General features: G+C 43.9%; 1 protein-coding gene across 5 annotated transcripts in view; it reads right to left on the bottom strand.

Annotated features, from left to right (window-relative positions):
- Positions 1–24,746, bottom strand: part of DGCR2 (DiGeorge syndrome critical region gene 2) — a 94,889-nt gene that overhangs the window by 37,189 nt on the left and 32,954 nt on the right. For 3 of the 5 annotated variants that reach the window (XM_059140409.1, XM_059140410.1, XM_059140413.1), the window contains exon 2: positions 24,283–24,405. The exons of the other annotated variants lie outside the window; for them this stretch is intronic. In XM_059140409.1, the coding sequence (XP_058996392.1) occupies positions 24,283–24,405 (123 nt within the window). The remainder of the gene's footprint in view (positions 1–24,282; positions 24,406–24,746) is intronic. 5 annotated transcript variants of the gene reach the window in all.

Genomic DNA, 24,746 nt, shown 5'->3' with positions numbered 1-24,746 from the left:
ACCACTTTTACTGGCCACAGAACATTTTGTGAATGGATTTAGTTATCATAATCCCCTATGGTTAGAACTTTAGGTTGTTTGCATTTTGTCATTACCTATAAAAGACTGCTTAGAACAACCTGTACAAACATCTCTGGGTGTGCTCCTCCTCGTATCCTTCTGAGACCCTGGGCAGGCCACAAGCCCTAGCAACTCTGGCTCCTTCCATTATTCAGTACAGTATTAACATAGCCCCCACCCAGGCAGGTGATGTGGCTCAGGGGCCATCCGGTTACTAACCCCTCTAAAAATATAAAATGTGCTACCAATGAAGCTCAATTCAAGGCAAGACCTTAAAGGAGAAGCACATTCAAGGCCTTCGGTGCAACCTCACCACCAACACGACCTCACTGCGGTCACCTGTGTGTGCTGCAGCTGCTCTCTTCAGGACTTAGGTGCCCCATCCCCACTGCCTGAGCACTGCCACTCCTGGCAGAAGACTGGCAGCTCTGACACAGGGCAGTGCTACAATGAGCATCCCCTTCCCACCCCAATCCTGAGGAGGCAGGCAGAGGAGTGGGGACACACACACTGAGGGATGGCAGACCAGAGACAAGGAGGGCTTCCCAACAGAGGGCACAGCTTAGGCAAAGGCCAAAGGGAGACACATTTGGGACAAGCTCGAGGACAGGTTTGGGTGTGGTGAACATGTTTCCCTACACCTGAACCTCACATGTCCCTCTGTCTGCTCCAACCAGCAAGACCTGTGATTCTACTTTGGGTCTTGGCCTCTGCCCCAGACCCAGCACAGCAGCACCTGGTAGAGGGCTGGCCCAGCTGTTCACAGAGACAAGTGAAATCTGCAAGAGAGACAAGGTAAGAGTGTGTGCTACCGGGGTCTGGATGCCGGCTGACTGTGGAGGGTACATGGGGCAATAAGGCAGAACTGCTCAGGGAAGACAGCAGAAAGCCAAGCAGTGAAGGGGGAAGCCACTTTGCACTGAGCAGGCTTCTCTGGTGGCTCAGGTGGCAATTCTGAGCCCTTCTCTTTTCCGTGATTTCTCTTCAGGGCCAAACGCCCCAACCCATGCCTCCCCCTCATCACTCATTTGTTCAGCGCCATCATGGGAACCCACTGGCACAGACCAGGGACTTCCGAGTGCCCTGGGGACCAAGAGAAGCAGGAATGGGTGCAAATGGAGGAGAGAGAGAGTTCACTGGCGTAGCACCCCTACAGGCCCCTTAGGAGCACCTCTGACAACACCAAATCTCCTTCTGCAGCTCACAGCATTTTCCCTTAGGGCCAGTTGGTGGGTGTGAGCTGATATCCCAAGAACCGGTTTCAGGATGCAGACACCCTAAAGCAACTCTCCTGTTCCTCTCCCTCCCTTTCCTGTTCAATCTCAGTGTGCCAGGCACTGTTCTAGGCAGGGGAATATAGTGAGTGAAACAGCAGACAATCCTGTCCTCCCTTAGTGAGGCCCTCAGCCTGCCTTCTCTTCCACCCAGCAAGTGGGGGTGGGCACACCTACACCCTGTGACTGGGAAGGGAAGAGTCTGAGCGTGGACACCACAGGCTGTTGTGTATTCTGCTCTCTTCGGGTATCCTTGCCAAGACTTCAGAATAACTTTGGCCACCAAAGACGGATGGAGTGTATGGAAGGAGACATGAAGCAAGGAGGAGCCAACATGGTTGAGTTGGTACTAAAAAAACAGAGGGAAGGGGAAATGTCTTACAGATGGGAAAGCAGGCTCTGAAGTGTTATAAGGCTTGCTTCATGAACAAGTGGAAAACAGGAGACATGAGCCTTCCATTTTCTCCAGGTCCACTGGACCCGAGCCTCCTCCTACCTCACAGCATGTCCACCAGAGGCCCATTTCCGGCCATCTTCCCAAGCTGTGTACTGGGGCTGGGGTGGGAGGGTGCTGGGGAGGGTTAGAGCTCAGGGCAGTGACCTCTTGCTCTACGAGGGGCACCCAGCATGCCAGGTTTTCTGCTTTTACACCACAGGCCTCATAGGCAGAGCTGCGGGGAGGGGGGATGAGGCAGAGGAGAGCCTTAAGTCCAACAAGGAAACTGAGTCAGGTCAGACAGCGGCATGCTTGCTTCCCCACTTTATTATTTGCAAATAAAGGACAAAATACGAGTGATTCTTATTTGTGTTTCTAAGATTGTATAACTTCTAAGATTGTATAACTTGTCCAAATACAGTATCAGGGTCCAGATGAGCTTGTAACCTCTCCAAATAAAGGGCAAGACAGACTGGTACTTCTTCAGCACTCCAAGTGGTCAGAATGCATGTCACTTTCCTTCCGTACACGAGAACAGGCTTAGACTCGTGGTCAAAAATCAGATGTAACGCTTGCTTACCAAAAGAGGATTTCTAACAAGTGAGAACCTGAAAATAAAAATTTTGAGTAGTATTTCCATTATGTTGTACATTCTTTACCCTGATTCTCCCCCAACCCCTGCCCGTCACAGCCAGGGTCATGGAGCTTATTAAGAATCTCAATGAGGCGGGATGCCTGGGTGGCTCAGGTCATGATCCCACCATCCTGGGATCAGGCCCCAAGTTGGGCTCCCAGCTCAGTAGGGAGTCTGCTTCTCCCTCTCCCTCTGCTCTTCTACCTGCTTGTGCTCGCTCTCATTCTCTCTCTCTCTCAAATAAAAAATATTTTTTAAAAAAAAGGAGTATCACTGAGGCCAGGGGTGCATGGGTGGCTCAGTCATTGTCTGCCTTTGGCTCAGGTCATGATCCCAGAGTCCTGGGATCGAGCCCCAAATTGGGCTCCCTGTTCAGCAGGAAGCCCGTTTCTCCCTTTCCTACTCCCCCTGCTTGTGTTCCTGCTCTCATTGTCTCTCTCTCTGTCAAATAAATACATAAATAAGTAAAATCTCTATATATATACTAAAAAAAAAATCTCACTGTGGCTAAAGGTTTGCTAGTTCGGCCAAGTCCCAGGACTGCCACCTTCGTCTTCATTCTACCAAGGTTTTGAGACCTATCTTCTGAAATAAGAAATCAGCACTTTTGCTTTCCCCTTTTATACCTATGTGGGCAATATGTAACTCACCACAGAGAATAACTGTAAAGATACAGCCCTGTCAGTTTCAAGCTCAAAATCTGCTTGCCTCCTGCTTCGAGGGTCCACAAATGTCTCAGGCACAAGTTCACAGAGGAAATGCCTTACCTTCCATTAAGGCTGGTGACAGAAGCTGAAGCTGTCAGATAGTCCTGTGACACACTCAAGATGTGGCCTTGGGTCTCAACTGCGAGCAGAGATATGGCAGAAGCAGAATGACCTGGTAGGAATCCTCACCCAAGGTATGTGATGTATTGATTCTTCATTTTTACGTACATATATCACAAGATGAAATAGAAACGTGTCTCCCCTCCTCCCAGCCCCCTGCTCCTAACCCCATTTCCTAAAGACATCTTTTTTACTCATTTTTTCTGATAGTTCGTCCATATTTCTAAATAATAGGTTGACCCAGCTATTTCCAGTTTTACCAATTTTGAATGTTGTCCACTGACTTAATGTTAGGATGGGTACAGATTTAGCTCATATGCACTCTCGCCCAACCTTCCTAACAGAGCAGAATTTTGTAATTAAAATTCGTAGAATAATATAATAATGTACAAGTGTTCTTCACTTGTGAGCCAGAAAGCATACTAGGTATTTCAATTCCTGGAATTAACATGTGCATTAATTTTTAAATTTGCTTAGCTTTTGATATATCTACTGCTATTCCTCCCAGTTGCTAAAGCAAGTAACAATGCCTAGCCATAAAAATGTTAAACACTTGAAACATCATATCAGAATCTCCTGGCACCACTCCTCCCTGGGAAGGTCCTCCCCTACTTCCTACCTTCTAGCACAGGCTGAATAAGCTGCTGTCTGGGCTGGGGCATGGCTGTAATCCTGGGGTCCATGTGCTGTCCTCCTGTACTGGGCCCGCTGTACTGGGCTACCTTCTTTTCTACTTTACCGCCTCCTTTACAAGACACATCTTCCTAAGAAAGGGCAGGGCGACTTTTCTGATTCTGTCCATATCTGAAAATGTCTTTATTCCATTCTCATGCAATAGGTTCCTCTGGTTGATAACATTTCTGGAGCTTCTATTAGAGATATCCAATTGAACGAACATATTCATCCACCTCTAGTCTTTCCTGAAACTCCTAATTAAAACAAAAATAATGGAATTTTTAAAAAGGCATAGTCACAGGGATAAACAACAGGAAAGAAGATGGCAAAGTTGTAAAAACTGGAAAACAGAAGGAACAGGGTCCTGGGATCAAGGCCCGCATTGGGCTCTCTGCTCAGTGGGGAGCTTGCTTCCTCCTCTCTCTCTGTCTGCCTCTCTCTGCCTACTTGTGATCTCTTTCTCTCTCTGTCAAACACCACACCACAGAGGAAACAATACAGAAGGAATGCCTATAGGACACTTAACAAAAACATGCCATTATGGGAGCCTGGGTGGCTCAGAGGGTTAAGCCTCTGCCTTCAGCTCAGGTCATAGTCTCAGGGTCCTGGGATTAAGGCCCGCATTGGGCTCTCTGCTCAGTGGGGAGCTTGCTTCTTCCTCTCTCTCTGCCTGCCTCTCTGCCTACTTGTGATCTCTTTCTCTCTCTGTCAAATAAATAAATAAAATCTTAAAAAAAAAAAAAACAACACGCCATTAACATACTCAAAGTGAGAGACAATACTGTATCCATAAAACAAGAATGGGATGCTATTAAAAAGGAACATAATACAGACACCGTACAGTAACCGTACATCATAATTTGCCTGGGGATGATCTTGGTTTATGCCAGTTTTCCCAGTATCCTATCCAATTTATTAGCATTTGTCAGTCTTAAGACTGACTTATTTTAGAAGCAAATCACTCAATTTATTTGAGCCCAGAAAGCTAAATCCTAGGGTAACAGATGAAAAGTAAGGCACCTATATCATATCAACTATACTTGCATTAAAATTTTAAAAAAGAACAAAAAGGAATCTGGCAATATTTAGCAAAACTACATATACACTGACCCTTTGACTCAGCAATCCTGTATTTAAGAATATACAGTGAAGGTACATCTTCAACAATTCGAAGGGGGGAAACATGTATAAAGTTATTTATTGTGGCATTATATTTAATAGCAAACTAATGAGAATAACCTGAAGGCTCATCCATAGGAGGACTAGTTAAACATAAGTATGGTAGGGCGCCTGCGTGGCTCGGTGAGTTGAAGCCTCTCCCTGTGGCTCAGGTCATGATCCCAGAGTCCTGGGATCAAGCCCCACATTGGGCTCTCTGCTCAGCAGGAAGCCTGCTTCCCTTTCTCTCTCTGCCTGTCTCTCTGCCTGCTTGTGATCTGTCTGTCAAATAAATAAAAAATCTTGAAAAAAAAAACATAAAAAAAAAATATATATATATGCAAGCATGATATGGTCCTAGGATGGAGTGCAACACAGTTGTAAAAAAGAATGAAAAAGATCTTTATGAATAAATATAGTGACTTTATGGGTATTCTGTTAAATTAAAAGAGAGAAAAATGGGCGCCTTTGGCAGCTTAGTCAATTAAGCATCTGACTCTTGATTTTGGATCAAGTCCCGCATAGGCTCCTTACTCAGTGGGGAGCCTGTTTCCCCCTCTCCTTGTCTTCTCTCTCTGACAAACAAAACAAAACAAAACAAAACAAGAACCCAAGAAAGATAAGCCAGAAACTAATCAAATTACTTACCTATAGGATGTGAGTAAAAACAGGGCAAAGAGAGAAGGAGAGGAAAGAGAAGTTTTTTGTTTGTTTTTGTTTTAAGATTTTATTTATTTGACAGATAGGAACCACAAGTAGGCAGAGGCAGGCAGAGAGAGAGGAAGAAGCAGGCTCCCCACTGAGCAGAGAGCCCGATGCGGGACTTGGTTCCAGGACCCTGGGATCATGACCCGAGCCGAAAGCAGAAGCTTTAACCCACTGAGCCACCCAGGCACCCCAAGATTTTCTTTTTTTTTTTGTAGGCTCTATGCCAACGTGGGGCCTGAACTCATGACCCCAACATCAAGAGTCACAAGGTTTACCAACTGAGCCAGCCAGGTGCCCCTGCTGAGAACTTTTAAATATATGTTTTTATACAGTTACAACTTCTGAATCTTACTTACATTTTACATATCCTAAAAATAAGTAAGTCAGTTACACAACCTTGTGAGTATATTAAAAAATGTGAAATTGTGTATTTTAAAGTGGTGAATTTTATGGCACACGAATTATATCTCAAAACAAAAACATTAAAAATAAATCAATAAAATGAGAAGGCAAAGTCCTAAAACTAAATACAAACTGGATGAAATGTTAACACAGTCACCCCAAAGAAAACAAGGAATGAATGCTAGTTGACTTTTGACTTGAGAACTGACCTCACACCCCATCAGTGGGAAACAGCCTACTAACATTTAACAAAGTACAAAAACATCCTGGAATCTACCTAGTAGATGAGTTCTTGGTAGTGGTACAGGAGTAGTAATTCCAAAACTACAAGTATTTTAGGACTGGCCAAATGGACACAAATATACAAGGTGTTGGGAACACAGTTCTTACTATGGGAAAAAGAAGATAAAAATATGAGATGGGAGTAAGAGAGGAAGAACTTGAGTATAGAATAGAATTGGAGGTATGAATAAATAGGAGCTTAGCGGGGCGCCTGGGTGGCTCAGTCAGTTAAGCATCTGCCTTCGGGTCAGGTCATGATCTCCCGGTGCTGGGATGGAGTCCCACATTGGGCTCCCTGCTCAGGAGAGAGCCTGCTTCTTCCTCTCTCTGCCTCCTCCCCGCTGCCTATGCTCTCTCTCTCTCTCTCCCCCACCAACAACTGTAGCAAACTGCTATGGATAGGTGAATGCAGCTAAAGGCAATATAAACACTCATGTACCTTTTCTACAAACTTGAAATTTCTCATATTGAAGGTAAGGGGTAGAAGGGAGCTGACAAACCCAGATCTCATCCCCTGTACTTGGTTTGCTCAGGCAACCCTGTCTCTCCTTCACCCCTGCAAAGATGGGTGACTTACTGAAGACAGGGTCAAACAGGTGTCTCTTGGTTGAGGGACACCAGTTCAACTGAAAGTCAGGGTTCTGTACTTAGCTGGGGAGGGCAGAGTCTCAAGTCCCTCCTTCCAGAACCCCAGCCTCCGAGAAGCCCGGAACATTCCTCTATGGAAAAATCTGGCCAGCGCGGGGCGCCTGGGTGGCTCAGTGGGTTGAAGCTCTGCCTTCAGCTCGGGTCATGATCTCGGGGTCCTGGGATCAAGCCCCGCATCCTGCTCTCTGCACAGCAGGGAGCCTGCTTCCCCCCACCCCCTCTCTCTGCCTGCCTCTCTGCTTAATTGTGATCTCTATCAAATGAATAAAATCTTAAAAAAAAAAATCTGGCCAGCCCAAGAAAAAGGTCCCCGAGGGGAGGACACTCCCAGTGAAACAATCCAGCTGGTTCACTGTCCATGAAGGCCCACAAGCACAGAGCTTCCAGCTACACACAGCAGACAGGCAAGGCCCACCAACCTCTGCTGAGAGCCTACAAATGAAAACACCACACCACAGAGGAAACAATACAGAAGGAATGTCTATAGGACACTTAACAAAAACATGCCATTATGGGAGCCTGGGTGGCTCAGAGGGTTAAGCCTCTGCCTTCAGCTCAGGTCATAGTTTCAGGGTCCTGGGATCAAGGCCCGCATTGGGCTCTCTGCTCAGTGGGGAGCTTGCTTCCTCCTATCTCTCTGCCTGCCTCTCTGCCTACTTGTGATCTCTTTCTCTGTCAAATAAATAAATAAAATCTTAAAAAAAAAAAAAAACACGCCATTAACATACTCAAAGTGAGAGACAATACTGTATCCATAAAACAAGAATGGGATGCTATTAAAAAGGAACATAATACAGACACCATTAACCCCTCCCACCCAAAGAAAAATATCCACTAGAAATGCAACATGATGGCAAAAATGAAAATCTGTTAAAAGATGTGGTGCAAGTAGAAACTTCCTTAAAGTAAGATATTATTTTTTAAAAAAGATTTTATTTATTTATTTGACAGAGAGAGAGAGAGATCACAAGTAGGCAGAGGCAGGCAGAGAGAGGGGGGAAAGCAGGCTCCCTGCTGAGCAGAGAACCTGATGCAGGGCTCGATCCCAGGAGCCTGAGATCATGACCTGAGCCGAAGGCAGAGGCTTTAACCCACTGAGCCACCCAGGCGCCCTGAAATGAAACTTCCTTAAAGTAAAACAAAATGACAAAGAGATGGAGAACTAGAGACTGAAAAAACTGGAGATCAGTCCAAGAGCTTCAACTTCCAGTAACACATCTAAAAAGAGACAAGATAAATGGAAGAGGAAAAAAAAAAATCTAGTGTTTTCTTTCCCTAAACCAAGAGGCATGAGTTCCTAAGATGAAAAGATCTGCTAAGCGGCTAGCACAATGTATCAAAAGATACTCAAAATTTCCAGAACAAAAACAGGTTTCATTCAAAGAACCAGAATTACAGCATCGGCAATGTTGAAAACTCATAAAAATGGAGAAAGATCTTCCAAATTGTAAGGGAAAGTTATTTCTAGCTAGTAATTCTAAATTCGGCTCAATCTGTATCATGTGTGAGGGTGAAATAAAGGAATTTTCAAACATGTAAGCAAGGAACTAAAAACTTTTATCTCCATGTTCCTTTTCTGCAGAAGTTATTAAAGACAGCAGTACATTACTTAAATGAGGGAAAAAAACAAAATAGGAAACTGAAAAACAAAGGATCTAACATGAGAGAGAGAGAGAGAGAGAAAGAGACACAGGCAGACAAGTGTGGACAGACATGAGGGAGAAACCTGCTGATTCACCCATGCTGATGGTGAAGGGAAAACCCAAGAGGGCAGCCGGGAAGGTGGGCAGCAGGCCCTATCAGCACTAAACCAACAGGTGAAGTCAGGTGGCTCTGGGGAAGGAGACTGCAAAATCACTCCAGCAGAATAAAATGGGAGATGTACAACTGAGGGGAAATCAGGAGAGCTCTATTCCTGCTAAGGACTTTTTTTTTTTTAAATGTAAATCTACAGCCACTTTGACAAACCATTTGGCCATTTCTTAAAAAGTGAAACATAAATTTACAATATGACCCGGAAATCCCACTCCTATGTACTTTCCAAGACAAATGAAAGCCTATGTCCCCTTGAAAACTCGCAAAGTTCATAGCAGCTTTACTAACAAAGTGGAAGCAACTCAAATGCTCATCAAAGTGAAAGAGTAAACAAAATGTGGCATAAGCCACAGAATGGAAAATCTGCTGTGAAAAGGAACAAACCACTGACAGAGTCTGCAAATGGATGAGCCTCAAAGACATGATGCCACATGGAAGAAGCCAGACATAAAAGGCGGCATATGGTATGATTCCCTTTATAGGAAATGTCCAGAAGTCCGCAAGTCTGTAAGACGAAGAAAATAGATTAGTGGTTGCCTGGGACTGGCGGAGAGAACAAGGAATGACTACAAATGGACAGGGGATCTTTGGGGGCAAGAGACATGCTCTAAAGTTGCAGAACTCTTTAAATTTCACAAAAATCATAGACTTGTATGCTTTTAAAAGTCAGAAATTTTATGGTACATAAAACTACATCTTTTTTTTTTTTTTGAGATTTTTATTTATTTGACAGAGATCACAGAGAGCCAGTCAGAGAGAGAGGAGGAAGCAGGCTCCCTGCTGAGCAGAGAGCCTGATGCAGGACTTGATCCCAGAACCCTGGGATCATGACCTGAGCGGAAGGCAGAGGCTTTAACCCACTGAGCCACTCAGGCGCCCCCATAAAACTGCATCTTAATAAAGGTGTTAAAAACCTGAAAGTCTTACTTAAGACACATAAAACGTTTTCTTTAAAGTACTTTGTTAAAAAGTTTTACTTTGTTAAAAAGTAAAACAAAAAGAAAACTACATGGATGGACCTTGAAAATATTATGCCAATTGAGAGAAGCTAGACACGAAATACTGCATATTGTATGACTCCATTTCTATAAAATGTGAAGTGTCAAATCCACAGGAACAGAAAGTGAGTGAGTGGCTGCCAGGGGCTAAGGCTTGAGAGAAAATGGGAGAGTGCCTGCTGATGGACACAGGGTTTTATTCTGGGGTGACAAAAAAGTTCTACACTTGGGGCGATGATTCTGAAAATGTTCTAAAAACCACCAAAAACTGTACTTACCAAGCAAATTCTACGGTATATGAATCATACCTCAATAAAGTTATCAAAACAAAAAGATGATGATGACAATGTTCAATTCTGGCTTAAGACAAAATGTTTCACCAGCAAAAAGGAAATGGAATCCCCCTCCATGCCCTGCCAACAGCAGCACAGATGGAGCAAGAACTCTGGGAGTGAGAAGACAAAGGGGAAAGTGTCAGCCACCTTGTTCAGGAAAAATCAACAGAAAATGCCTAAAACCATGGCATTTAGAGACCCACAGATAAATGCTAAGTGAATCAATAGTTAAAGAAATTTCAAGTATTTGCTTCTGAGAAGTGGGAAATAGGGCAGGGGACATCAGGGTTAAGTTCTAAAATAAAAAGGCTTATAAAACTATCTGAATATTCAGATCGTGTGTACAAATAACCCTAATACAACTCCAACTAAAATTCTGATTTAGACAATTAAAATCAGCTCCTCTTCAGATCCAGATGGCCTTGCCCCATTGTTTTCCCACGCTGGTGCCGCTGCTGAACATCTCATGCGATTCTGATTCCTACTCTTTTCACCAGGACCTGTGCTCTCACTCTTTTGGATGTGTGGTGTTGACTGTATTTCTGACATACTGCAATTATACAAGGTATCTTGTCTAAGTCTTCTAAAAATTATTATGCCCTCTTAACTCCAAAGCTACATGACTAAAAGACCCCTGCTCCTATATTTTTAAAAAAGAACTTGGGATGCCTGGGTGGCTCAGTTGGCTAAGCAACTGCGTTCCACTCACATCATGATCCCAGGATCCTGGGATCGAGTCCCCCATGAGACTCCTTGCCCAGCAGGGAGCCTGCTTCTCCCTCTAGCTGTTCTGCCTGCTGCTCCTCTGCTTGTGCTCTCTTTCTAGGACAAATAAATCAAAAAATATTTTTTTTAAAAATTAAAAATAGGGGGGGCGCCTGGGTGGCTCAGTTGGTTGGACGACTGCCTTTGGCTCGGGTCATGATCCTGGAGTCCCAGGATCGAGTCCCACATCAGGCTCCCAGCTCCATGGGGAGTCTGCTTCTCCCTCTGACCTTCTCCTCGCTCATGTTCTCTCTCACTGTCTCTCTCAAATAAATACATAAAATCTTAAAAAAAAAATAATTAAAAATAGGGGCACCTAAGTGGCTCAGTTGGTTAAGTGTCTGCCTTTGGTGGCTCACATCAGGCTCCCTGCTTGTCAGAGAGCCTGCTTCTCCTTCTCCATGCCACTTGCCCTGCTTGTGCTCGCTCTCACTCCCTAATAAATAAAATCTTAAAAAAAATAAAAGATTCTTATGGGGGATGGGTGGCTGGGTGGCTCAGCTGACTGAGCATCCAACTCGAGTTCAACTCAGCTAATGATCTCAGGGTTGTGAGTTGAAGCCCCACATTGAGCTCTGCGCTCAGCATAGAGTCTGCTTGTCCCTCTCCTTCTGTCCCACCCCCTGCTTGTGCAGGCTCTCTCACTCTCAAATAAATAAATAAATAAATACTTTTTTTTAAAAGATTTTTTTTTTTTTAATTTGACAGATCACAAGTAGGCAGAAGTAGGCAGAGAGGCAGACAGAGAGGGAGAAGCAGGCTCTCTGCTAAGCACAGAGCCTGATGTGGGGCTCGATCCCAGGACCCTGGGATCATGATCTGAGCTAAAGGCAAAGGCTTAACTCACTGAGCTACCCATGCGCCCCATAAATAAATAAAATCTTAAAAAGAACACCACCACACAAAAAAACCCCAAAACTCTTATTGGGCCAACTGGCTGGCTCAGTTGGCATGCAGCTCCTTTTAAAAATTTCTTTAGTGGGAGAACACATGTACACAAGCAAGCATGTGGAGAGGGAGAGGGAGAATTTTAAGTAGGCTCCACACCCAGCATGGAGCCCAACATGGGGACTGATTTCACGACTCCCAGAGATCACAACCGGAGCCAGAATCATGAGTCATAAACTTATTAGCAAACTGTACCACCCAGGTGCCCTGAGCATGCGGCTCTTAGTCTCCATTGTTGTGAATTTGAGCCCCACACTGGGTGTAGAGATTACTTAAAAATAAAACCATGGGGCGACCGGGTGGCTCAGTTGGTTGTGTCTGCCTTCTGCTCAGGTCATAATCCCAGGGTCCCGGGACTGAGCCCAAATTAAGTTCCCTGCTCAGTAGTGAGTCTGCTTCTCCCTCTCCCACCCCCACTCATGCACACTCTCATGCTTTCTCAAACAAAGTCTTTTAAAAGGAGGGGGCACCTGGGTGGCTCAGTCGGTTGGGCATCAGAATCTTGCTTTCTGCTGGGGTGGTGATTTCAGGATCATGAGATCAAGCCCCGCCTCAGGCTCTGCACTCTGCACAAGCCTGCTTAGGATTCTCTCTCCCCTTGGGATTCTGCCTCTCCCCTGTCCCTCTTGCTGCTCTCCTCTCTCAAAAATATTAATAAATCTTAAAAAAAGAAAGGAACTTATACTAATCAGATACTGGATTTTCCAGACTAATTTTTTCAATGGGTAAGAGCGCTTTCTTAATTTGCCTTTTCACAGCATTCTGTTTGTGTTCAGAAAATAGACTGTGTATGTATTTATATGTACATATTTTCATTGTGGCAAAACACATATAAAATTTTAGCCATTTCTGGGGCACCTGGATGGCTCAGTCGGTTGAGCAGCTGCCTTCAGGTCTGGTCATGATCCCAGGGTCCTTCGATCAAGTCCCACACTGGGCTCCCTGCTCAGTGGGGAGTCTGCCTTTCCCTCTCCTTTTGCTGCTCCCCCTGCTTGTGCTTTCTCTCTGTCAAATACTAAGTATTTTAAAAATTTAACCATTTTTAAGGACATGGGTCATATACCTTTCTTTCAAAATGGAATTACTGGATCTAATGGTAGTTCTATTTTTAATTTTCTGAGGAACCACAATCTGTTTTCCACAGTGACATACCATTTCACATTCCCACCAATTGTGCAAAAGCATTCCAACTTCTCCACAACCCACCATCATCTCCACTATGACTTGTTTTGATAGCAGCCATCCTATGGGTGTGAGTGGTGTCTCATGGTGGTTTTGATTTGAGCTTTCCTAATGATTAGTGATGTTGAGTGCATTTTCATGTGCTTGTTGGCCATCTGCATATCTTCTATGGAGACAGTCTTCTGCCCATTTTTAAAATTTTTAAAAATGATTTTTAATTATCTGTCAGAGAGAAAGAGTGCACATGCACATGAGCACAAGCAGGGAGAGCAGCAGGCAGAGGGAGAAGCAGGCCCCCGCTAAGCAGGGAGCCCGATGCAGGGCTTGGTCCCAGGACCCTGGGATTATGACCTGAGCTGAAGGTAGATACTAACCTACTGAGTCACTCTGGTGTCCCTCCTTTGCTCATTTTTTAAAATCAGATTTTTTTGTTGTTGTTGAGTTGTAGGTTTTTAAAATATATATTCTCAGTATTAGCCCTTCATCAGATATGATTTGCAAGTATTTTCTCCCAATCCATAGGCTGCGTATGGATATCCACTCTGTTGGATGTTTTACGGCAGTTTTAAATTTTGATGCAGCTCAATTTACCTCTATTTTTCCTTTGCTATGTTTTTTTTTAAATTTTTTCAATTTATTTATTTTCAGAAAAACAGTATTCATTATTTTTTCACCACACCCAGTGCTCCATGCAATCCGTGTTTCCTTTGCTATGTTATAGGTGCTACCTGTAAGAAATCATTGCCAAGCCCAATGTCATTAAGCTTTTTTCTTATGTTTTCTTCTATAAGTTTTGTAGTTTTAGCTCTTATGCTTGGGTTTTTGACCCATGTTGGATTTTTGTACACAGTTTAAGTGAAGGTTCTCTGGCATGTATGTGGCTATCCAGTTTTCCCAGCACCATTTACTATTCTCCCCACCCATGAACCATACTCATGTGGAAAATAATTTTACCATATATATGGTTTATTTCTGAGTTCTCTATTCTATTCCATTGGCCTATATACCAGAATCACACTGTCGCGATTACTGCAGCTTTGTAGCAAGTTTTAATATCACAAGTGTGAGATTTCCAACTTTATTCTTTTCCAAGAATGATTTGGCTATACGAATTTTAGGATGTAGTTTCCTATTTTGGCAAATACGGTTTTTGGCATTTTGATGGAGATTGTACTAAACCTGTGCATTGCTTGGGTAGTACTGACAGCTTCCTAACTCTTCCAGTCTGCGAACATGGGATGTCTTTCATGTATATCTTCTTTAATTTCTTTCAGCAATGTTTCATAGTTTTCAGTGTACTAGGTTTTTCATCTTTTTGGTTAAATTTATTCCTAAGTGTTTTATTCTTTTTGATGCTATTGAAAATGGGCCAGTCTCCTTCATTTTGTTTGTTCATTGTTAAGTGTATAAAAACATAACTTTTTGTGATTTTATGTCCTTAAACTTTGCAGAATTTTATTAGTACCAATAATGTGTGTGTGTGTGTGTGTGTGTGTGTGTGTGTGTGTGTAATCTTTAGGATTTTCTACATATAAAGTTATGCCACCTGTGAACAGGGATAATTTTACTTCTTCCTTCCCAATTCTGTTGCCTTTATTTTCTTATCTAATTGCTCTGGCTAGAATTAATTTCCAATCCCATGTTGAACAGAAATGGTAAAATCCTTGTCCTGTTTCTGATCTTAGAGGAAAAGCTTTCAGTCCTTACTACTGAGTAGGATATCAGCTGTGGGTGTGCCCACAGCTACAGGCCTTTATTATTTCTAAGTAGTTTTCTTCTATTCCTAGCTTGTTGAGTGTTTGTATCATGAAAGAATGGTTAATTTTACAACATGCTGTGATTTCCTCCTCTACATTTTCTTAGTGTGGTATGTTACATTGATTTACTTTGTTGAACCATCCTTGCATTCCAAGAGTAAATCCATTTGGTTACAGCATATAATCATCTTAATGTGTTGTTAGATTTTGTTTCCTAACTTGGCTCAGAATTTTTGCATCAGTGTTCATGGGATATTGGTCTGTAATTTGCTTCTGGAAGCTTGTATCTGGGAATTTTCCATTTCATCTAGGTCACCCAATTTGTTGGCACACAATTCTTCAGGTACTCTCTCATAAACCTTTTTATTTCTGTAAAATTGGTAATAATGTCAATTCCGTCTCTTTAGTTATTTGGGTGTTCTCTCTTTAGTCCTTCTAGCTAAAGGCTTGTCAATTTTTTTGATCTTTGGTTTTGCTGATTTTTTTCTAGATTTTCTACTTTCTATTTACCTCTGTTCTAATCTTTATTTTCTTCATTCTGTTAGCTTTGGTTTTAGTTCTTTATTTTCCTAGTTCCTTAAGTTCCTTTCTTCCTGTGAAGTTAGGTTGTTGAATTAAGATCTCTTTTTTAATGTAACATTTACAGCTGTAATTTCCCTCGTAGCACTGTTTCCACTGCATCCCAGTGGTTTTGGTATGTTGTGTTTTCATTTCATTTGTCTCAATATTTTCTTTTTCTTTTTTTTTTTTTTATTTATTTGACAGAGAGATCACAAGCAGGCAGAGAGGCAGACAGAGAGAGAGGAGGAAGCAGGCTCCCTGCTGAGCAGAGAGCCCGATGCGGGGCTCGATCCCAGGACCCTGAGATCATGACCTGAGCCGAAGGCAGTGGCTTAACCCACTGAGCCACCCAGGCGCCCCGCGTCTCAATATTTTCTAGTTTCCTTCGTGATGTCTTCTTGACACTGACCATGTTTAAATAAGAGTGTGCTACTGAATATCCACATATTTGTGAATTTTCCCCCTTTCCTTCTACTGGGGACTTCTAGTTTTGTTCCATTGTTAATTGGAAAACATACTTTGTATAATTTCAACCTTCTAAATGTATTGACTTTTGTGCCTAACATATGGTCTATCCTGCAGATTATTATATGTGTACTGGAGGAGAAAACATGTGTATTCTGCTATTGTTGATAGCTACTGTGATCCTGTAAGTGCCCAAGGCTCTAGTCCCCTTTCTTTGTTCATTTGTTCCAAAGACTTAGTAGTTTCAATGCCCTACAAATTCACTTAGTCTTTCTTCTGACTGGTGGAGGCTACTATTCAACCTTTCTAAGGGATTTTTCAATTCAGTTACAGTGTTTTTCTTTATAATTTCTTTCTCTTTGTTGGTATTCTCATTTTGTTCATATTGTTATCCTGAGTTCCTTCAGTTCTTGGTGTTTTCCTTTAGCTCTTTGGGCACATTTAAGATAGTTTTAAAACATTTGTCTAGTATGTCCAATGTCTGTGTTCTCAAGGATAGTTTCTGCCACCTAATCTTATTCCTTTAAATGGGCCATATTTTCCTCTTCCTTTGTATAACTTGTGATTTTGTTTTTGTTGAAAATTAATCATCTGAATATACAGCCACCTTTCCCAATCTTTGCAGACTGGCTCGGTGTTAAACTCCTTCGCTAATTAGCACGATTTGTTCTGAACCTTGGGACCACTTGGGTATGTATCTTGCCTAGGCCTGTGTGTGAACTTTTTTTATTCCTAAGTATAGATGGCTGTTTAAGAAATCTTAATTTCGGGGCGCCTGGGTGGCTCAGTGGTTAAGCCGCTGCCTTCGGCTCAGGTCATGATCTCAGGGTCCTGGGATCGAGTCCCGCATCGGGCTCTCTGCTCGGCAGGGAGCCTGCTTCCTCCTCTCTCTCTCTCTCTGCCTGGCTCTCTGCCTACTTGTGATTTCTCTCTGTCAAATAAATAAATAAAATCTTTAAAAAAAAAAAAAAAGAAAGAAAGAAAAAGAAATCTTAATTTCATAGAGACTTGTCACCCAGCTTCTCAATATTCTTAAGTATTCTATTGCATCCCTCTACCCCTATTCCCCTGCCCCAGGACTACAGCTCTGCAGTCCCCCTGCAGCTTTCAGGAGCCCTTTTTTCCACTGTCCACAGCTTTTCACAGCCTGAGATCTGAGCTTCCAGTCAGAGAAAAGAGATCAGTCCCTCAGACAGTCCCCAGACAAGCTAGAGTGTTTCAAGTTAAGGACTGCCCGGCTCCATTCTGTTAGAAACAGAGATTTTCAAGCTGGGCTGTTGCTTTCTTCAGACCTCCTGTGCCTGGTGGGAAGTGGGTGGGGCAGAGAGGAGTAAACATGCCACAAAATCTACCATTTCAGTGAGGCTTTTTTTGACTGGGTGTTCCTTAGACCTGTGACTGTTTTGGGAGCTTCTGTAAAGTTATAGAACCAGCTACTCTCTGGGGTTTTTTTTTTTTTTTTTTCCATGTGTATGTGGGGGGCTGGCAGTGATAATGTGAGGATGAGGGGTTGGAGTTTCTTAGACTGACAGTTCAAAAGATGTCAGAATAAACTTTCAAAGTTTGCTTATTCTTCCCTGAATTAATAAAATAAGCCACTTCTAATATATATTGAGAGGTTATTATGTGCCATGTTCTGGTCTAAACAATTTATAGTTATCAAGTTATTTAAAAGCCTCAAAAGAACCCTAAGAGGCAGGTACTGTTACTTTGGCCATCTTACAGATGAAGACAATGAAGTTCAAAACCGGCCTGTTCAGAGGACCACAGCCAGTTAAGTGGTGGAGACAAGGTTCCAGCCCCAGCAGCTTGGTTCTGAACCTCCACATCTGACCATCATTTTACATAGAGCAGAATTAGCCACCTCAGGTCACCTTGTTTGGACTCTTCTGGTCTAGGATGCTTTGTTCAGAGTCCAGTAAGCACCCAGATGTTTTCTTCCAGAGTCTAGAAAGCACCAGCTCTCTTTCAGGTTTAAGAGTAAAGTGGTTCAGCTTATCAGAGGCTCTGTAAACACTAGTGGGGTTCAGATGAGCCTCAAGGTGGGGGAGCACAGTGGGAGAGTCAGCTTTTTAGTTGGGTTGAAGATATGGCTGAGGGTCTCACCTGTCCCCAGAGAGAATTTCTCTAAATTCTTCTGTTCTCAAGCTCCACAGTTGCCCTCTGCTTGGCCTGCTGGGCCTGGTGTCTCCTATTTTGCCAAAATTAAGTACAAGTGCTATCCAACAGAAATAAAATGCAAGCCACATTTCAATAAGAAATGAAATTAATTTTAATAATGTAATTTAACCCAATATATTAAAAATACTATCATTTCAACACATAACCAATGTAAAAAAGTATTAATGGGGTGTTTTACTTTTTTGTTGTACCAAGTCTGATATTTGGCGTGTACTTTACACTTGTAGTCTGTCCTTGCTCGAAATGGCCACATTTCAAGTGCTCAATAGCCACACGTGACTCGGGGCTACTAATAGGGCAGTGCTGGTCTACAAAATGAAGTTCCTGGCTGCTGGTGGGAGGGGTCATCTAGCTCTGTGTAGCAAGGAAGGGAGACCCATGGTGAAAGAATCCCACCAACTGATCCATTCCCATGCCAGGTGCCCACCAGCCTCAGTATTTAGAGCACCAAGCCTTTCAGTGGTGCTGCCTGTCAAACCAGTTCATTTCCTAATCATTTTTCCCTCAACCAGGCTCACAGTTACAGTTTCTCTGCTGTGCTAAGTTCACTCTCCTCCTACTAGCTTTTCTTAAAGGAAAAAAAAAAAAAAAAAAAAAAGCCTACATAGTATCTGGCATATTCCAAAGAACATATGTAACACAAATGTAAGAAATAAAGCCTAATAATAAAATACAGCTGTGAGCCCTCCACCCCTACTCCCACCCTACTTCAGAATCCAGACATGAGCTGTAGGGTTGTTTCTTATTCCTCTGTCTCCCCACCAGGGAGGAACCAAGAGCCTATACTTTGTTTCACCATTTTGCCTTTTTTGTTATCACACCTGTATGTATGTACATAAGACAATGGTCACTTTTGCTTGTCTTTATGGTGTTGTGTTTTTTGGCAAGTTGCCTTTGTCACCTACATGCTGCTCTTAAGATCCAGTGATGTTGTCACAAGGACCTACTATTCACTCACTGTTGTTTGGTCCATAATCGCCATGATGTGAACACAGACATCTGGGCTGTTTCCAAGATGTTTATTAGTATGAAGAGTGCTGCAAGAACCTCTCTAGAGCTCCCCAGATGAAAATCCTGGACCACAGAATATGAGAATGTTCAACTTCGTAAGTTAATGCCAGTTTTCCAAAGCAGGTACATCAGTTTATCCCCCTCACCAGCAGCAGGTAAGATTTCCGAGTCACTCACATCCTCTCCAACACTTGGTTTTGTCAATACCTTAATTTTTGCCAAGAGACATCTTAATTTCTGCCTATTTAAGTAACTGTAAAGTGGAATCTCACTGTGGCCTTGGAATTCTAATGAGGCTGAATATCTTTCTATCTGTTTAACCACTGTTCTTGTTAATTTTTCCGTGACATGCCCATGTGTCTTTTGTCCACATGTAGGAGTTCTTTATGTGTGCTGGACTATAATCCTTTATGTGTTATACATATTGCAAATTTATTCCCACTCTGTGGCTTGTCTGTTCACATTCTTTACAGGTACCTTTTGGAAAAGGGAATATCTTAATTTTAATCTAGTAAAACTGGTCATTTTTATTTTAGAATTGATTATCCTTGTGACTTAAAAAACAACAACAACAACAAACTTTCCTACCAAGGTCATAAAGATATTCTTCTAGATTGTGTGTGTTCTAGAAGGTTTTCTTCAATTAACCTGGAACTAATTTTTCTGTACATTTTATATACATGCTCTCCCAACTGTCACAGTGCTACGATTGGGGAACCTAGCCTCTGCCCAGTGATATGTAATTCCACCTGTGCCATATATCGTTTCTCAGGTCTGTTTCTGGCAGCTCTTCTGTTCCATGGGCCAATCTGTGCTTCCCTGAGCCAACGATAACATAAGCCTTGGCACAGGTAAGGCAACTGCTCACACCTTACTCTTCTTCAGAGTGTCCTACAATATTAGGACTTTATCTTCTGCACATTTTAAAACTGACTTGTCACATTTCCCAAAAACCCCTTTGTAGATGCACTGACTCCACAGATCAATCTAAGAACAGGCCACACTGAGTCTTCCTAGCCAAGAATATCCTGTCTCTATTTATTCAAATCTTTAATGTCTCCATTACATTTTTCAAATCTTTAATGTCTCCACTACATTTTTCTCCATTAAGGAACTTTATGCATCTTATTTTAGTTTCCATTTACATCAAAGATGGTTCAGTCAGAAGAACAGAAGCCATGCTAGGTATTTCAAAAACAAGGGGTTTAATACGGGGTATCAGGTACTTTCAGAGCAACTGCAGAGGCTGGAGTGTGCACAAAAGTGAGCCACCTCTAGCCTTCCACTCCGCCTCTGCGGCTTTAGTCCCAACTCGGGACACCACCCACAGGACAGGAACCCGCAGGAAACCTCCGCCCATCACAGCTGCTCTACAGTCCTATGACAGCAGACAGGAGGCCGCTATGGAGGCCAATGTGCTCCCTCACCCGCGCACCCCCACACCACTGCCAGAGGAAGAGAGTCCACCTCCCTCTACCTTCCAGACTTCATGGGAAGGATCTCTTGGGCTAAGTGAGAGCCAAAGCCCACTGGCAGTGGGGTCTGAATAAGAGAGCTCCAGCCTTCCAGCCCTGGAAATGCAGGCAATGTACTGAATGTCCAGACTGTATCTAGCACCATCCATTTCCTATCTTCCAAAAACATACTGAAATTACTGGCCTGCTGTTCCATCTTTTTCCATTTTACATCTTTCATATCTTCTATACTCTTTTACTATAATTTAACAGGCTTTCAGGAGGACAATAACGTAATCTCTTACAGTCCCTCCAGAAGTCCTGAAGCCCATGTTCAAAAGCCTAACCAAGCATGGCCAGGGCTTCTCACAGGTTTATTTAAACTCTCCCCATAGACGGGAAGGCCACAGCAAAGGCAGTTATCAGCTAACTCCCTGTCCACACTCCCCTCCCCATAGACGGGAAGGCCACAGCAAAGGCAGTTATCAGCTAACTCCCTGTCCACACTCCCCTCCCCATACACAAAGATTTTTCTTCTTTCTTCTTTGTGTGTGTGTGTGTGGGGGGGTAGGGGAGTTGGTAGGAATGTTAATAAGAATTTAACATATTCATGATGTTCAAAAAAATTAATTTAGGGGCTCCTGAGTGGCTCGGTGGGTTAAGCTTCTGCCTTTGGCTCAGGTCATGATCTCAGGGTCCTGGGATCGAGCCCCACATAGGGCCCTCTGCTTGGCGGGGAGCTTGCTTCTCCCTCTCTCTCTGCTTGCCTCTCTGTCTACTTCTGATCTCTCTCTCTTTCTCTGTGTCAAATAAATAAATAAATAAAATCTAAAAAAAGAAAAAACAACAACAAAACAGAAAATATGACAAAATTTCAGCAATTTTTGATTCAGAGACGTGAGAAACAAGTATTATATTTATTATTCGTTCATTTTCATAACTTACATTTCTCACAGTCCCAGCTTTTTTAAAATATTTTTTATTTTTTTTTTTAAAGATTTTATTTATTTATTTGACAGAGAGAAATCACAAGTAGATGGAGAGGCAGGCAGAGAGAAGAGAGAGGGAAGCAGGCTCCCTGCTGAGCAGAGAGCCCGATGTGGGACTCGATCCCAGGACCCTGAGATCATGACCTGAGCCGAAGGCAGCGGCTTAACCCACTGAGCCACCCAGGCGCCCTTTTTTTTTTTTTATATTTTTTAAAGGTTATTTATTTATTTATTTGACAGATAGAGATCACAAGTAGGCAGAGAGGCAGGCAGAGAGAGACGGGGAGGCAGGCTCCCTGCTGAGCAGAGAGCCTGATGCGGGGCTCGATCCCAGGACCCTGGGATCATGACCTGAGCCGAAAGCAGAGGCTTTAACCCACTGAGCCACCCAGGCGCCCCTCACAATCCCAGCTTTAAGACTAATTAGAAATCAAAGCTTACTGCCCACCTGGATCATGGTGTGGCACTACATCACGGGACAGACAGGGACCAGACGCAAGGGGAGGCCAGGAGTGAGCCAGGAGGTCCAACAGCACCTCAGCCCTCCCACTCTTTCTCAAACACTCCTTGGCCCTATCAGGGCTCCATGAGTTTCCACACACTGCCATGATCATTGTGCCCTCAGTGGCTAGGGCCTGGAGCACACTATCTAAGCTGAACTCCAGGCTCCTGTTAAACAGACTTTATTTCTGTCTGGGGAGAAAATATGGCTACCTCTATAATCTCACATCAACACTTGTGCTAAGTGACTTGTGACCTCCTGTGCCAGACCTTGTGGGACAGAAGAGAAATAAAATCTAGTCCCTGCCTTTATCAAGTCCACAGTGGATGGAGAAATGAACAAGATGAACTAGAATGCCAACCACTGTTTTCTGTACCTACACAACAGAACAGTTATTACATACAACCCTAAAAGCAAAGCCAAAAAGCGCTTTGCGATCAGCAATAAGTCGTCCTCCCACTCGAAAACCAGTCAAGAATCATTTGGTTCTTTGTTCAGAATATTCTCTAGGAGGCTATGAAGTTTCATACCATAAGGCAGACCCAGGGAAGATCCCAATCACAACCGCCGGTCCTCAACAGCTGACACAACACGAAGCACCAGCAGCCCAAGCACAGGGTAGCTCGTGCCGTCCAGGCTGTGACCTAAGGAAGGAGCAGGTGGGTTCCCAGACACAGGGCTGTCCCAGAAGCTTCTGCCCCAGCGGCCACCATTCAAACTCATTTGCAAAGGCAAGTACCTCAACTAGAGACGTGCGTAATCCAATGAACAGGCTTGAGGGGTAACTGCGATCCCTTCTAAAGGCCATCTTTTCAGGCAAACAGTCTGACCAGACTACCTCCACTTCTTACTCGGAACCCCCTTCAAAGTACTGTCCCAAGCTCAAATGTTGCCTTGTATTTGATACCCTACCTGATACCCAGGGTTGAGGTAACTGGTTTTTCTTCAGTACCTGACCCACAGGAATTACAACACTCCTTCCATTTACCAAATGTTAAAAAGGACCTCCGTCCTAGGCCAGGTCACACTTAGGAAGAGGACAGGTCTCCTGCTTTCGGGGAGCTCACAGTCTGGAAGGAGAGATCAAGCATGGGCACAGGTAATGGTGAGAATTACTGGTGGTTCTAGATGTTGTCAGAGAGAGAGAAGAGGTGCTGGCAGAAGCTAACCTCCACCCCGAGGGCCCAGAGATGCCTGCTTGTTGTGGTATCATCTGAGACAAGTCTTGAAGGACAGGCAAGATCCGTCCACATGAAAACAGAACAAGAGGATCCCAGGAAAAGAAAAAGGCATGAATGAAGCATGTGGCTAGAAAATTCATCACAGAGTGGGCATAAGAAACAGTCCAGCTTACCCATTCAAGGGAAAACAGCAATAAATCAGGTTGGTAAAGCAAAACCAAACTAGAATATCAAGAAATTAAAATGCTAGGCTGAAAAATTATTCGGTCTGAGGTTCTCAAGGTAGAATAAACACATCTTCTTAGGGGCTTTACTGGTGCTACCTGGGTCTTAAATTAGTGTGTGTGCGTGTGTGTGTGTGTGATCATGTATGTGTGTGTGTCACACACACATGTATGGGCAAATCCAAGATACTACATATTCCATCCTAACCCAAAAGAACCAGGGATGCAGTGAACACCATTTCTCATGGGGCGTGTTACACTCCCTGAGGGTGCTGGGGCAGAAACCAAGTGGAGAACCAACAGTTTAAACTTTCTGTGGCATCTGCATATATCTTTAGGAGCCCATGCATTGTCAGGAGAAAATCCCCAGGTGGAAATTTACTAGGGCTGAGCGAGCAGGACGGGTTGGTAGAGCCAAAGCCCGTCTAATGACCCTCATCAGGATTCTAGCCAAGTCTCAAAGAGCACCCACCTCCAGAGGCAGGTGAGGAGGCGGTAAGAGGGTACCACATTTCAGGGGCGCTGCTCTCGGGGCCAGCAGTGCCAACAGAAACATACCATCCTGGGCACCTCTCTTGCCTCACCCCAGCCCTGCCCCTGCAACTTTGCAAATTCTGGGATCTGCCTGTGTTGAGCAGTTATTCTTAGAGAGAGAGAGAAGGCTGAGAGGGGAGGGTTTCAGCTCAATGTAAGCTTCCAGTGAATGGCTACCACCTGGGCTGCAGTGGACACCCCCCGTCCCCCCACCGACGGAAGCACAGTCACATAGCTGTGATGGAGGTGGGGTCGAGGGCGGCCCTACACACTCACCTGGACAGTCGGCTTCGTCGCTCTCATCCTCACAAGTCACCCAGCCGTCACACTGCCAGGGGAGGGGGATGCACTGGATGGCGCCGCTGCGACAGGCAAACTGTCCAGGGTTGCACCGCAGCTCTGTGGAACCAAAGGGCAAGAGGCCATTGAGGAAGCGGTGGCAGCAGTGGAGATGGGACAGCCAGGCCTGCCGCTGCCTGGGCCCAGGAGCGCGCCCCGACAGGGTTAGGGTTAGGGTTAGGGGCAAGGCCCCCCACCCAAGACATGGGTCTTTATGTGCCACCTCAAACACACACCTGACACATTTCTGCTCAGAGTCTGACTTGGCGCTAGACTACAGAGGTCACAAGAGGGCACACCTCTCACCGCAGGAGGGGCTATGGGTCAACAAGAAACACACACACACACACACACACACACACACGTTTCTGATGAAGAGCAAATCAGGAGAGTGCACCACA

The sequence above is a fragment of the Mustela lutreola genome, chromosome 11, assembly GCF_030435805.1.
Source record: "Mustela lutreola isolate mMusLut2 chromosome 11, mMusLut2.pri, whole genome shotgun sequence".
In the NCBI taxonomy this organism is placed as follows: Eukaryota; Metazoa; Chordata; class Mammalia; order Carnivora; family Mustelidae; genus Mustela; species Mustela lutreola.
Note: the sequence above shows the minus strand (reverse complement) of the source record. Positions and strands in the feature narration are given on the sequence as shown.